This window comes from Vipera ursinii (assembly GCF_947247035.1).
Source record: "Vipera ursinii genome assembly, chromosome: 1".
Lineage (NCBI taxonomy): Eukaryota > Metazoa > Chordata > Lepidosauria > Squamata > Viperidae > Vipera > Vipera ursinii.
The window spans coordinates 110,534,299-110,550,113 of record NC_139512.1 but is presented as its reverse complement, the minus strand read 5'-3'; the positions used below and the strand labels follow the sequence as shown (position 1 = coordinate 110,550,113).

At 38.4% G+C, this 15,815-nt stretch overlaps 1 protein-coding gene across 15 annotated transcripts in view; it reads right to left on the bottom strand.

The window, feature by feature from the left end:
- Window positions 1-759: 759 nt before the first annotated feature.
- Window positions 760-15,815, bottom strand: part of LOC310632077 (uncharacterized protein C11orf24 homolog) — a 28,275-nt gene continuing 13,219 nt past the window's right edge. For 8 of the 15 annotated variants that reach the window (XM_083348991.1, XM_083348993.1, XM_083348992.1 and 5 more), the window contains 4 exons: window positions 9,741-9,877; window positions 7,155-7,391; window positions 5,718-5,831; window positions 760-2,727 (listed from right to left, as the gene is read on the bottom strand). In XM_083348991.1, coding sequence (XP_083205117.1) covers window positions 1,565-2,727; window positions 5,718-5,831; window positions 7,155-7,311 — 1,434 coding nt within the window. In that variant the 5' untranslated portion in view covers window positions 7,312-7,391; window positions 9,741-9,877 and the 3' untranslated portion in view covers window positions 760-1,564. Of the gene's footprint in view, window positions 2,728-5,717; window positions 5,832-7,154; window positions 7,392-9,740; window positions 9,878-15,007; window positions 15,156-15,815 lie in introns of all 15 variants that reach the window. The other 7 variants (XM_083348986.1, XM_083348984.1, XM_083348985.1 and 4 more) reach the window with 1 other exon arrangement.

Below are 15,815 nucleotides of genomic sequence, written 5' to 3'. Positions count from 1 at the left end.
TCAGCCGACTCTCATTTCTTGTGGAATTAAACGTAACTTTAATGTTTTCAAAACTCTAATGCTTTAGTAGGTCATTCTACACATATCCACATATCCTTGGAATTTTACAGACAAATTTTAGGATTTTGGAAAATTCAAATCACGTGTGAACTAATTTCAAGCATATCAGGAAATGTTAAGCTCCCGTAAATAGATAGCAAACATATGGGCAATTGCTATTGGATTTATGCAATCTAGATAATTGTAGCTTGCTTCTTTAGAGATTCCTGGTAGAAGCATTCTCTGGTTCATGACAATCTGTCTAGTTTCCTCACTTAGGTAACTTTTTAAGGCTTGATTATTCCATTATCTTTGGCAACTGAAGATGTAAATGTGTACAGCGAAATACAAAAGATCAACAAAAGATCTCATACAGGGGCAATGTTTTCTTTCTGAATGGATCTAGAAAAGGATGGAGGTTTAAGAGAAGTACTAAGCCTCCTCATGTGTCCATCTTTACAAGTATTGTTAAAATACAAAATACCGGTAATATACTCTCATATAAGAAGTCATATGCAAAACACTGGAACCAAGAGACTTTGAATTTGGAAAAAATTACTGAAAGGAAATGATTGTGAATGGTTTGATCAAGCTGAAGAAGATCCTAAGAGCTTTGGAGAAAAATAATAGCGTTACCATGTGAATTCATGTTATAAAAATGCTTGTGAGAAACAGACATCAAGGAGGGAAGAAACAAAGCCAACAAACGTTGACACTGACTCCAGGCCTCAATTTTTAAGTGAATGGATACAAAAATAAAATCATATAAAAGGTGCAGAATCAACATGATTAGGAAATCGCATAGCATTAAACAGACTACGGTAAATACATTTTTAACAATTAGATTTTCTAAACCTTACAACAAATGCTGCAATGAGAATGCTTAGCAATTCTAGGAAGTTTTTAAAACGTACCTAAATGAAGAATATCATACCTAAGGAAAGTGTCCCAAAAGATTTTGGCACTCTTTTGTACTGTTCCACTTATGCTAATGCTGCTAATCCTTGGCCATTTGTTTGTATTAACAGCTAACAATCTTCATGCCAGCTGGAAGTTTCAGGAAAATTGGCATGTTAAAAAAAAAACCCAACCTTTTCTCCATTTGTTGTATAGGAGTAAACAGGGGATGAACAAAACCTCAGGAATCAGGAAGAAACCATCTGGGAAGACTTGCAACATCAACACCCCTTTGCATTAGCAGACAAAACTAGCACAACAGAAGCAGTACTGTAGCTTGAGAAATAATACATTAATGGCACCCTTTTAACGATGAGGTTTTTTTTAAGTACTTTAAAAGCATGACACATGGCATTTCTCCTTCATTGCATGAAAAGTAATTTGGAAGCCCTTTCAAGTGGTCTTATAGGCAAAACAGAGAACTGAACGACAAACCACCCTTAGCTTTCTACTTGCCCCAATAAAGTCGTATTTGTTCATATATGGATTCAGATATCTATTTGTGTGCATGGGTATTGTATTTCTTTTAATTTCTATTGCTTCCCCATCAGAAACTACCTATAGTTCATCACATCTCTGAATCTGCATACATCCCATTGATCAGGTAGTCCACCTGAGTGTAGTCTTTCTTTTTGTAGCTGTCGTAGGCTTGCACGGCAAATAAGATGACAGTGGTTACAAAGAACAGAACACCAAACAGAAGCATGGCTAAAAGCAAACTGATGTCTACTTGCCGAAAGCTATTTTCTCTATCTTCATCTTTCTGGTTTTTGCTTTGTATTGTACTTGTTGGTTTGGATGACATTTTTGGATTTGTACTTGTGAGTGTTGTTGACAAGAGTTGTACAGACGTTGTCCCCTGCAGTGGTTGACTAGTAGACAGTATTTGCTGCGGAGTGGTGATGTTAGCAGCTTTAGTAAAAACAGGAGGAATTACCTTATCTGAAGTAGGCTTTATCCTGTCTGTTGCAACTGTTGTGAATTCAGCTGACTTTATTGTTACTATAGACGTTGCTGTCATTGTTGTACTTGCAACTGTATGAATCGTGCTTTTGGCTGTTGACGCTGGCGGCTTGAGGGTGGCTGCAACTTTAGATGAGCTTTCCACTGACTGAGAACCATTTCCAGTGTTAACTGGTGCAGGAATGCTAGTTCTATGCAGCTTTGGGGGAATTGTGGGAAGCACTGGATAAGTTGCTATTGTAGTCAAAGTAGCGGTAGTCATCGTTCTGGGAAGCAATTCGGTTGATATTGTTTTTTCAGGTACTCCTGATATTAATTTACTCTCCTGTGTCCCTTTTGCTTTTGTAGTATTTGCAATGTCAGTAGTACTGTCTCCTCCTTTTGTGGGAGTTAACCAAGGATGGCTGCTTGAAATATTTAGGGTGTTATTTAGGACACTAGCAGTTGAATTATTCTGGGTTTTAGTCACGCTGTTACTAATATTGGTTATAGCTGTTGATCTTGCAACATCTTGGGAGACACTAGTGTTCACAAGGCTGGTAGTGGTTGTTGTCAAACTGGAAGTATTTTGTTTTGCTAAACTGGCATTGTTTGTTGAGTTGAGTGCAGCAGCTCCCATTATAGTCCTTGATATTAATAAAAGAGGCACTTCAGTGGATTTCTTAACTGATTCGGTACTCTTCAGTACCTCTAATTCTTGATTCACATTTCCTGTATTATTTACCTCATGGGATGCATCATGTTCTCTTCTTTTACGAGTCACAAATTCTTAAAAAGCAAAAACCAGACCCATAATCAGAACTTCAACAAAAATGTTCATGGACAAGATTCAATAGACAAGATTCAAGAATGGTACATAAAAGATAATTGACTCATCCCCAATTCGCCTGCTAGGAATGAAAATTCCAGAAAATCCCAGCCACTGTACACCTACCAGTTTGGATGTATGAACCTGTGCACAGTACTTTTGAATTAATTGTACTGTATACTATGCCTATAGGTTCAGGTACCTTTCTATTTTTTATATTATTTCTTATATCCTTTTTGGTTTTTTTAATGTGCTCTAGAAATTTTAATGTTAGAATCTGCTTGGGTGCAATTATGGTGAATAAGGAAGAAGTGTACATTTTAATATATGTTACATATAACACTATGTATTAAGGAAATAAATAAATATTGGGGATATTTTTAATAACTGGCCCTGTAAATCATTTTTTTAACCTAAACAGGTGGCAAGGGCTACTATGCATTTACAAAACAGATAGCTTTGATGAAAAAGTCATGTGTGTGCAAATAGCTGCTATTCTAAAATTTGCTATTTTCATCCACAAGTGGCTGGCAGGACATTCAATAGGTCATTAATTTGAAGGCAAACAATGATCAGGAACAACCAGGTAATTCTTGCCCGAGGCAGAGCACAGGGCAATAGAACTTTAAAACTCCTCATGTTTATAATAATAGTATTTTGGGCGTTCTCCCCTCAAATATGGTTGTGCCTCCCTGTTTGCAAAATGCTTCTCAAACATAACAGAGGTCCCGTTGGAGCTGAGGCCTCTGTAGTTCCTAGTGTATTTTTTCAAACATCTTAATTGAGGGTTTGGAAGAAAGGGACAGCCTTAGATAGTTCATGAGGAATAATTCTTGGGACACCAGTTGCTTTTCCTTTTGATGTTTATGCTTAAAGCACATACGATATGAAAATCATAATTCAGTTCATTTAAATGTTTGAGAGAAAGACATTTTAAAAGAACAAACTGGGGGAGGAATGTGCTTAAATGGAAAAAGATCCATACTACTGACTGTTGGCTTCAGGAAACCATTCCCTCTAACACAGTTTCTAAAACCCAGGAAAACTTTTGGGGATCAAAAAAATCTATGCAGTCCTGCCATTAGAAACACATAGGCAGTCAGTTACAAGCTTATTTCCCTAGCTCCTCACTAGCTCTATTGTGTTATGGTGTCACACTTAGAACAGAGGGTTTATTCATCTATACTCTACTGTTCTATCTCTTTCTTTTGCTATTTTTTTCTTTCCTATTTCTATAGTAGGCAATAAATATCATACCCACACATACACACACACACACATTTAAAAAAAAGAATAGGGCTTACTGCTATAAAATCTCGTGCTAAACCTGGATGCTAAAACCACTCCAATAACTTACTCAAATCTTCAGTATTTATCTTGATTCCCAATGTATTACTAAAAGTCAATATTCCCTCCTGCATAATGGAGGCAAAAATAATCTAAATGAAGTGGCTTTTAAAAGACACAATTTCACTTCTTTCATAAAGTACAAAAATGTCTTAGCGACATTCAGGCTAGGCCTGAAGAAAACCTGAGTGCAGAAGCTGAAATATATGTCACAATTCCTTCCAAGAAATTGTCCTTCTCTCAGGAAAAATGCACCATAAGCCTTAATCTGGCCTCTCTTCAGTCAGCTAAGAGCTGCATTCTATCTAGAACAGGCATGTCAAACTGCCGGCCTGCGGGCTGGCTGCATCGTACTGAAACCGCGCCCACCCTATTGCTGGCAATGGGGAAAAAGTCGTGATACGTTGCGCGACGTCACGTGACGTCACGAGTTTGACATGCCTGATCTAGAAGTTACCTTGCTGACTGTGGAATTCTGTGAGTTGAAGTCCATCCTCCTTAAAGTTGTCAAGTTTGAGAAACACTGACTTAGCCCATTTAGCCAGCAAACTGGAGATTCTTGAAGTGACTGCAGGTTAGGGTATCCAGGTCCCATTCCCTTTGCCACTCCTAAATATTGACTATACTTTCTCCTAGTTTAAAGACCACAAAGTATTTCCAGCAAATTATGTGATCGAAAGAGAGAGACACTGTGAAGATCGCTTATTACTGCTGTCTCATTCATACAGTTTTCTCGTGCAGCTATGCCAATGAGATTCTTATTCTGGCATGCATTGTTTTCAGGTGCAGAATTTTGGTTGTAAATGCATGCATTGGTGAGAAAATGATTTTTTACTATTGTTTACTATTATTTACTACGGCCATATTTGCAAATAGTCACTAACTGAGGTAGATACTAGAGAAGTGGCTATATTGTTATCTATAGTGAAATTAATCTAAGTAGATATATAGCATATGAGGGGAAAATTCTTGCAGTAATGCAAATATTAGGCATAATAGTATATACAACTTCATCCTATTTTTGTGCCTGTTTTAAAAGGGGAGAAGCTGAACTTTAAACCAGAAAAACGAGGACAGGAATTGAAATCCTCAATACATATCAATTGAAATTTCATGACTCAGTTTTAAGTACTGCAACTTGGATGCAACTTTTGATATTCTTACTTCAGCATAAATTCAGTTCATGAAAAAAGGAAAGGGATTTTTAAATATAGAAGTCAAATTATGGAATCCTCTGCCCAGACATTTCTGCTACAGCTGGAAGTTATTGTTTCAGAAGATCACTTTTCCAGGATATTTTCCACTTCCTTCTATTCCAGTTGTTTTAATTATACTTGACTGTTTATATTTTAACTTGAAATCAGTTCAATCAATTATTAGGCCTAGGGGCTATGGAGATACATTTTTAACATCAGTTCCTAAAAGAGCCTGTGATCACAACCTACAAGGCCTATTACACTTCGGTCAAAGTATGTAGTGATCTGCTGAAGCCACTTTTAAACTCCAAAAATATAAGAATGGTAAATATGAGTCTTGTAAAATTGTAATTTACTTGTTATAAATTATTTTTAAAACCAAAAATATTCTGCTAAATCCATATTACCTCCCATTAGCTCTTTAATATCTTGTCTGCTGATATTCTGACATGCACTCAGCTGAGGACAGCGGAGAAGGACACAGTGGCTCTGATACAGCACCGACCAGCAGTAAGGATTATCTGGTGAATCATAAAGAAATAACATTATTTGGAGTAAATCAAACAATGTATAGAAAAACAAGTAACTGCCAACTTAGACCCTTCCCAGATGCTTTGAGATACAGTTCCAATTACACAGTCAGCATGCAAACGATCCGGGATAATAGAAGGGCTGAACTCCTGAAATAAGGATTTATTTATACTTTAGCAAAGTTAAATGATTATTATTGATTTCTGTTTCAGTTTTTCATTTGTTTCCTCCCCAAGTCTTTTTGAGGCCTTTTTATTTCAGCAATTACTTGGAACTGGAATTAAAATAAGAGTTCCCACAAACATCACACTGTATTTAACCACTAAACATCTTCCTTAGGATTAAGATTATTCTATAAGCTTATTTATAAGCAAATGCTATTCAGGAAAATGTCCATTGCAATATTAGTTACAACATTTCAGTAAGCCTTCCATGTTAAACAATGCAAGGAATTTGGCACTGAATAGCTATTTAATGTCCCCCTAAATATCTAACTAAAGACAGGAAAATAGAAAATATAGCCAAAAGGACATGTCTGTTCTGCACTTCAACCAGGGATAAAATGATCAAAATATTATTTTGTGCAAATGTTCGTAGTATCTTTTACTTTCCAACTAGAAAACCGTGGTGGAATCAGGTAACGTTGGACTAACTAGACTGAACAACTGTCTGCAGAAGGACACATCTTGGGATGGAAAAAGCAAACAGTTGCGGGCAATTGAACTTGAAAAGGAGCAGAATTAAAGGTTTGAAAAGTGACTGGAAAAATTGCTGTAAGATTGTGAGAAGACAATTGTCTATCTGTGAGCTATTGAGCTGAATTACAACAGTGGACTTGGAATTAACAATGTGTCAACATTGTCTCTAAAAAAGGCTTTATAGAAAGAAAAAAAGAAACTAGATCTCAGGGTTGATTTAACAATAGAAATCCTTATTTTACATAGAACTAGATGGAATGACTTCTGAACCCAAGGTCAATTTTGATTTTAAGGGCTCCAAAGCATGGTAAATATGACAAAAGGGAGACAAAAAGATATGAACCTTTATCAAAGTTTGAACCATCTGGTTAGAGAGCAGGCTAACCAATGTAACACAACTGTTTAAACAAGTGGAATGCACACAAGCTGCTCTATATTTGAGCCCTTGTAGAATCAACATTCTCTGGGAAAACAAATGTTTTGTTTCCTATCCAACTAAAGCAGTATAAAATAATTTAGTTATCATTTATAGAAACCATGATTACAACAATGGAAAGTGGTGGGGACATTACATCTCCCGAGAAAAACATTTAAGATGAAGATTGGTAGACTGACCTGCATCTGTTGAACCTTTACAAGCTTGTTCACAATGCTTTTCATCACTGAGCAGGTATATGTGTGCTATTTCAGCACCGCTCTCTTTTAAAATGGAATTCCCATGATCAGACAGACATAAAGAAAGCAACAGGGAAAACGCAACCCCGGTCCACATCTTCAAGGCTGGATTTGGAAGGGAACCTGGAAATTGTTTTCCAGATTTACCAGCCACTCTTGGACTCTGAGCGACGCAGTCTGCCAAATGAAAAATACACACTGTACTTTCCAAACACTTATGTGGCATATTTAGGCTTCTTTTAACTGTTCTGCGGTTTCCTTTCTAGTTTTTTAAAAAAGTTTTTACAAGTATTAAAAATCTGGAAATGTTGTAAGTCAAATGATGCAACCATTTCAACAGCAGCAGGCAGCTCAGATTTAGAATGCAGGTAGTCCTTTACTTATGACCAGTCACTTAGCAACGGTTGAAGTTCCAACAGCCCCCCATCACCAAAAGATATTACGACTCAGATTTGAAGTTCCAACAATCCCACTCCATGGTCACGTGATTACTCAGCAACCAGCCACATTTTATGGCTGTGTGCAGTGTCTCAGAATCGCAAATTATGATCCACTTGTGGACAATAGGTTCACTTAACGACTGCAGTGTTCGTTTAACAACTGCCACAAAAAAAGTCAGAAAATTGAATTGATCATCTGGGTGCATCGACTTACAACTGTCATGACATACAATAGGAATTCCAGGCTCCATTATCGTTGCAAATTGAGGACTACCTATATTCTTTATTTTTCCAGCCAATGACACTGGTGAATAGTCTGCAGCTTGCACGTGGCCTTGGAGACGGTCAGTAGGAGCCCAAAGCTCTGAATTCCTCCCTCCCTCCCTCCCTCTCTGCTGTTCCAAGGGTACAAAAGCTGGGAATGAGGAAGATTGTGTGGGGTAGGACAACTTATTTGTGTGTGGGAAATAAAGTCAATGAAAAATCCTTAGGCACTTTCCTACTTTTCCCTTACTAAGTTGCACATCTAGATAGGAACATCGATTAATTAGTTGGACAACTAAGAACTATGGAAATTCTGAAATTGCAAGGGAGAGATCCCATCTCATACCATGGGATGCAGTTCATGAGCTGCACCCACTGGCTATACAGGTAGCCCTCGACTTACGACCACAACTGAGCACAAAATTGCTGTTGTTGAGACATTTGTTAAGTGAGTTTTGCCCCATTTCACGACCTTTCTTGGCACAGTTGTTAGGTGAATCATTGCAGTTGCTAAGTTAGTAACACAGTGAACCAGGCTTCCTAATTGACTTTGCTTGTCAGAAGGTCACAAAAAGGTGATCACATGATCCTGGGACACGGCAACCGTCATAAGTATGAACCAGTTGCCCAACAACTGAATTTTAATCATGTGACTATGGGGATGCTGCAGTGGTTGTAAGTGTGAAAAATGGTCATAAGTCACTTTTTTAAAGTGCTGTTGTAACTTTGAATGGTCTCTAAAAAAATTGTTGTAAGTAGAGGACTACCTGTATCGAACAGCACTTTTAGTGAATAATATTTCTTTTTTTTTTTAGAGGTGGGGAACCTGCCTTATTGCCACCAGCAGGGAATCCTTAAAATTGTACATTAGGTTATCTTGAGGGGTAATGATTTGCTCGTTTCAAGCACTTTACTTATCCAAAATATAATCCTATATTTAAGAAGCCCACTTAGTCATTTTTTTAATCATTTTTATTGTACACCATCCAGAGTCCCTCTGTGTGAGAGAGGGGCAGTTCCTAAATATGACTTACAAACAAATCAAAATATTCTCAACAAATCTAAGATGATTTTAAGTATAAATTGTTCAGGAAAAAATAGATTTTCATTCAGATAAAAAAATCAGCAATAACTGTCTCAAAGCATCTTATGCTATTGACCTATCCAATTTGGATTTTGCATGCTAAAATTATATTCTGGAAAATAAATAATAATATTGCAACTATCTCATGTACAGGTAGTCCTCAACTTACAGCCACAACTGAGCCCAAAATTTCTGTTGCTAGGTGAGACATTTGTTAAGTGAGTCTCACCTAGCAACAGAAATTTTGCGACCTTCCTTGCCACAGTTGTTAGGTGAATCACCGCACTTGTTAAGTGAGTAACACAGCTGTTAAGTGAATCTGGCTTCCCCATTAACTTTGCTTGTTGGAAGGTCGCAAAAGGAGATCGTAAGACCCCAGGACAATACAACAGCCATAAATATGACCGTTCAGTTGTGAAGCATCTGAATTTTGATCATGTGACCATGGGGATGCTGTAATGGTCACAAGTGTGAAAAACATCATAAATCACTTTTTTTCAGGGCTATGTAACTTTGAACGGTCACTAAATGAGCTGTTGTAAGTCAAGAACTACCTGTACTGCCAGCAATACTTTGTAATGCTTTTCAGATTGCCTATTACCCTAATTTTCCCATTTAACTGGTTGGCTTGAATTCTTCAAATGCAATACGTAATCCCCTGGCTAAGTCAGCAAGAAAACCTAAAATTCAAAATGTTTTAAGAATTTTCATTCAACTATTTTGGAAATTCACACTTACCAACACAAGGCTAGGAGGCATTTGAATCGCTACTTAAACTACGTTGGCTGAAATATTGCAAGAAGAATTTTGATGCTAGCCATGCAGGACAGAATGATCTCACAATGTAAAAGCAGCTCCAGTCACCTCCTTAGCATCTGGAAAACGTAAGCAGAACCAAGACACAATAAACTCTGAAACTTTAATGACTCTGTCCAAGGTAGTCCATTTGAAAAGCTTTATACAAGGCAAAAGCAAGCATGTTCCATTTGTAAGATATTTATAGCGTTGACAGGCTTCATTCTTTTTTAATATATAAAAAAGGAAGGTAATCTTTCCAATGTTTTATTCTGGTACTTGACATCTGGCGAACTGGCATAGCACAGTATGCTTGGAACAAAAAAGATGCTTGAAGTAGCAGCAATTTGGCATTTTTATCTATAGGTGACAAATGCAGTAAAATTCCAATGACTTCAAATACCCCAAGCTTTAGAATATGTGTGTCACTATAAACATATACAGTGTTGTGTACATTATCATCTGCCTCTTGCACGAGAATGAGGCTTTAAAAAGGAATTGAGACAATACATCATGAAAGAGATAAGCTTTAGGTCCCCCAGTAGACCTGCTACTGTAGAACCCATTAGGCCGATATTTTTAAAACAGCAATCACAATAGAATTCATTATGCATTTTCAATCACAGAAACACCCCCATGGAACGTATAAAATAATTTTGCCTTCGAGCTGAGGAACAGACAGAATTTTTCTACACAAGGAAGAGATCCTTCGGTTGCCAACTCGTACTGAAAAGGAAACCAGCCAGTTGTATAAGAATTTGGTTCATTGCTTAAAATCTCATGGCAATACAAAAATATTTCAAGCCTGAGTGTGGAGTATAAAAATTGCGAGAGATGGGCCTAGTATGCAGTATAGTAATGTGGACAATTTAATGCATAATTATTATAAGTATTTCCAAAATGTTTCAATCTTAGCAGCAATCTTCTAATTCACAGCAACAACCACTCATTCAGCAACCATTTGAACTTGTAATGGTGCTGAACGTATGGTAGTTGTAAATGGACCTCATACCTATATAGCCATCCTCAGCATCCCTGCAATCAAGTTTTGGTGATTTCTGACCTTTCCTGCAGGCTTCCCACAAGCAAAGTCAGTGGGGAAGCCAGCAGGAAGTCATTGTCACATAACATCCTCGCTTATCAACTTGCACAGGCTTCTTTTAATGATGGCAACTGGGACTGCCAGAACTGTTGTTGCTATGTGGACAGGTAATATGATTTTTTGACTTATAACCGCATTGCTTAAATACTTAGTTTCTATTCCCAATTAGCAATTGTTAATCAAGGACTACCTATGTACTTAGTGATAGAAGCCCATAAACCAACCTCATAAAATGTAGTCTATTGTATGCATGCCAATGGGCAATAAGCTGACTTTGTAATAATGCCGCTTGGGGTGTGTGAAAGCCCTAATAAGCAGGCATATACATAGAATGAAGGCTACTGCTAAGCTTGTAAGCCGCCCTGAGTCTTCGGAGAAGGGCGGGATATAAATGGGATTTAAAAAAAAAAAAAGCTCACAAAGTTTGCATCTTAAAACAGCTGTCTCCTAATGGTGCCTTTAAGAGGTGCTTTAAAGCCACAACTTCCAGAATTTCTAATCACTATCTAAGATGGCTAAGAATCAAAATGATTCCAATTGATTAAGCACATATGGGAAACTATTTTTTTTATGAAACCAAGTTCAAGAGACAGAACATCTGAGGAAAAATTCATCTTTCCCTAAGGAAGATGATCTCAGAAAAAGACAAACAAACCCTCTCATAGCAGAATGGTAGATGAGTGATATCTATTAGGCCAGAGCATACATCAAGCTCAAAATAAAGCACTTTAATACTGTCTGTGTACAAAAGCTAGATTTTATTTATCCTCCACATTTCAAACTGTTTTGTTCACCAAAACATTCTAGAAGCTTCTAGATTCCATTGCTTTTTGAAAATATCCAGCAAAAAATGACTGGGGTACAGTCAGTGGTGGGATTCAGCTATTATGCACCACTTCGGCAGAACCGGTAGCTAATTTTTTGTTGCCCAGGCCCAGAATGGACTTCCAGAAGCAGCATCCACACAGAGAACTGGTTGTTCACATATTTGAATCTCCTCACTGGGTACAGTGCAGTTTCTGATGTGACTTGGTTTGGAATATCTGAAACAGTCCAGTTTAAAATAAAGAAAAATGAACTGCTACATTAATAGCAGAATTAGACAATAAATCTATCAATATAAACACCAGCAAGGAATAAAAATCTACTTTGAAAGAGTTATCTTCCAGGGCCTAAACAAGACTGAAAGGCACAATTGAAATTAAAATGCACAGTATCCATCTGGGAACTTCCTGTTGTAGAACTGGAAAGAGCTGCAAGGCAAAGCTCAGCTCACGAGGGACCCCTAGTTGACATCTGCATTCAAGCAGAAAATAATCTCCCAATTATAGGTGTGTCCCCCCCTTTCTGAGGCCTGCTTTACAGGCTTACCTTGCTTCTGCTGAAATGCTCTAAAAGTCTTGTAGTTTTCCTGTTGCTCTAACTTATTTCTGGGGTACAAATTGGTTGGAAAATGAGGGGTGTTATTACCGTTAAACTATGTCTACATTCACTAGCAATGGTAAGTTAATAACAAGTGAAGGTCCAATGATGGGCAAAATCATAGTCATAGATTTTTTTTTAACAGGGCACAGAAATGTAATACAAGAACTGCCAAAGGTTTTCAGATGATCTTGGGATAATAATAAACCAGGGTTCCAGCTGATCTTTCATGTAGGTCTAGATTCATTAACATGTACTCTTAAAGCAGCTGATATCTTCTGTTGGAGGAAGATCTTAAAATTTAGCTGTTGTTCCAATGGTAACATACGTAAGCCAGAATCTAAACAGTACCATTTCTGACAGCGATTTAAGGCATCTGTAACTGAATACTTTTGTATACCTTAAACCTCTTCCTGTACATATAACACAACATCTTAGGAAACATTTCTCACAAGGTGTTATGTATATAGTTGGGTGTTGTACATATAGTCGGGGTGTTCAATTACAGTGTGACCACTGATAACACCAGGTGGCGCCTGTTAAGTGTCCGGATTGGCTGACCACTGCATGGCGGGAAAATCTGACGTGGGGATTGGCCTTTTAGTGGATCGGGCAAGGTATTTAAGGGACACTGGGGGGCTTCTTCTGACTCACCCACAATTAAAATGTCATCAAAGTATGGGCACACCCCAGGAATACCTTTCAGTGTCCTTTCCATCACCTCTTGGAAGATCCCCGGAGCCACAGAGATACCAAACTGTAAGCGGTTCACTCTGAAAGCTCCTCTGTGAGTCACAATCTTCTGAGCGTCAGCCGTTTCCCGGGTGACTGGGAGTTGCTGATACGCTTGCACCAAATCAAGTTTAGCAAAGATGAACTGATGATTTGTCATTCTAACCCTTTGGACTGTGAAACTATCTCTGAGAAACATGAATTAGGGTTATGACAGAACTACTGTGAATACTCATATTCTTTGATAACAGTCTTTTCTTGCTTGTCCCCATGGGAATAAGTGATGCAACCAAGCACAGCTCAGCTGGCTCCTATTAACAAAACTTTGCAAAGGAAACCATATGTTTTGAAACAAAGAACTTAATGAAAAGATATAAAAAAGAACTCTGAGATAGAAATAATTGTTCTTTTGCTGTGCAGACTGAATCAGAACTGCAGGAAGGAACAGGAATTGGTGAACCAGTTTATGCTTTTAAGAAGGGCACTGCTTATAAGATAGGTTGCTTCTCAAGGATGAACTCAGGTTTCTAAAGAACTTCACATGATTTTAGAGGCAGACAGACTTGGTAGGATGATAGCATGAACAGAATATGATAATTTAAATTATGGTAATTTGAATTTCATTTATTTAAACAAAAAATAGTGTTGCACCATATGTTAAAAGGGCGAACACCTGTATAAAAATCGCAAAAAATGTTTCTGAGCACTGAGCACCCTGTACTTCTGGGCACTCCAGGTAAGTTGCAGTTCTGGAATATGACAGCACTGGAGGATAATGGGTTCCTGGTAGCTTCACGTTTTATTCTTCTCAAATCTTTGGCAGTTAATATGTGTCTTTTTCTCTACATGTTTCTTGGGACCCTGTTGACTATTTGCAACAAACCTTTGTTGGTTCTGTGATCACGCCCCAATATCTTAGTAATTTCAAGAGTGCTGCATCCCTCTGAAAGACTTTTTACAATTTTTGACTTTTCAGAGTCAGTTCAATCTCTTTTTTGGCCCATTTTGCCTGAGGAAAAGAAGCTGCCTAATAATTATGCGGACCTTGATATAGGGCAGGGGTGTCAAATTGGGGGCCTGCAGGCTGGATGCGTCAAGTGCAGGTCACGCCACCCTGGCTCCGCAAAGGCAAAAAATACGTCACATGATGCGATCGAGTTTGAAATCCGTGATATAGGGTGTTGATCTCCTCAGGCCACACACCCCCTCATTACACAAATACACATCACCTTATATGCTTACATCCACTAAGCATTCAAGTTTATACAGCTGGAGGTGGAAAATATGCATGAAAATGATGATATGGTTAAAATACTCACTTGCCTAATAATTGTGCACACAGTGTACATGTTATAAGTAATTTAGTCTGTAGGTTCACTGAAAGTAATATAACTACTACAAGTTAGTATGGATTTCTCAAGAGCAAGATCAGGCGTATCACAATTTATTACATAAACCTCAAATCTATGGGCTGGGTTTGCTAAGCCAAAATAAAAATTACAGCATAGTGTGATATGTAAGCCCATCTTATCTAAGATAAGTATCTATCTGTGGTGAAGGGAAAATACCAGCCTCCTTGTGGTAAAGCCACAGCAGCCAAGTTAAGTGTCTACAGTCTCAATGCCTGCTGAGCATAAAGGTTGCTCTGAAAAAGAGGGAGGTGGAGGTTACAGAAGGTTGAAGGAAATGCCAGAGGATGACAGAGCATCTGCTGAATTACCCTTATCAGACCTATATAAACCAATTTCCCACTCTGTTGTGCCGCACTGCTGGACTCAACTCATTGCCTAGGCAGAGAAGAGTTCATTTCTCACACTGGAAAGCTTTAACTCAGAAAGAAGAGACCAGAGATTACTCAAGGACTTGCTTATATGCTCACAGATTGAGATTGGAGCACTTGCTGGTGTGACAGCAGGACAACAAACCTCAAATTCTTACTGCCAGATTCACTTACTACTTTGAGTTGCTGAGGTTCCAAAGAGTCTGTTTTCCACTAGTCCCTGAATGCTGAAGGATTGTTGTTGTTGTTGTTAGCTGCGAAGTCGTGTCCGACCCGTCGCGACCCTATCGACAACATTACTCCAGGCCTTCCTGTCCTCTACCTGAAGGATTAGGAAGAATAAACTTCAACAGGTCCTCTACATGCTAGGGAGATTTGCTTTCTATTACAGGTAGTTCTTATTTAGCAATTGCAATTGGGACCTGCAACTTGGGTCACTAACTGAAATCATGACTGTGCTTATGGCCTTATGCTGGTTGCTAAACAAGTCTACCTGTGCTTGCTCGTCAACTTCCCACCTCTTTTTTTTTAATACTTTTATTAAGGATTTCTGCTACAGGAGGCTTTACCAAAGAAAAGGCATTCAAGAATTTTCTTTTTCAGACTGAACACATGACTCCAGTTGACTCACAACCAGTGCAGTTCACAAAGCAGGGATGTCACATGGGCACATAAAATATGCCCATCATACTGCTGCATTCTGGACAGAGGAAGCTTCTACAGAGTCTTCAACAGCAGCTCCATGTAGAGTGCATTGCAAGAGTTAAGCTATGAGTGACTAGGGCAGGGGTGTCAAACTCAATTTCATTGAGGGCCGCGTCAGGATTGCAGTTGCCCTCAATGGGCCGGGTGGGTATGGCCAGGGTGGGTGTGGCCTACTGGGTGGGCGTGGTTAGACTGCGTATGGCCTACTGGGTGGGCATGGCCAGCTCCACATTGTTGGCATCAAGGGTGCCTATGGGGGCCTGGGCAAGGGTGGGAC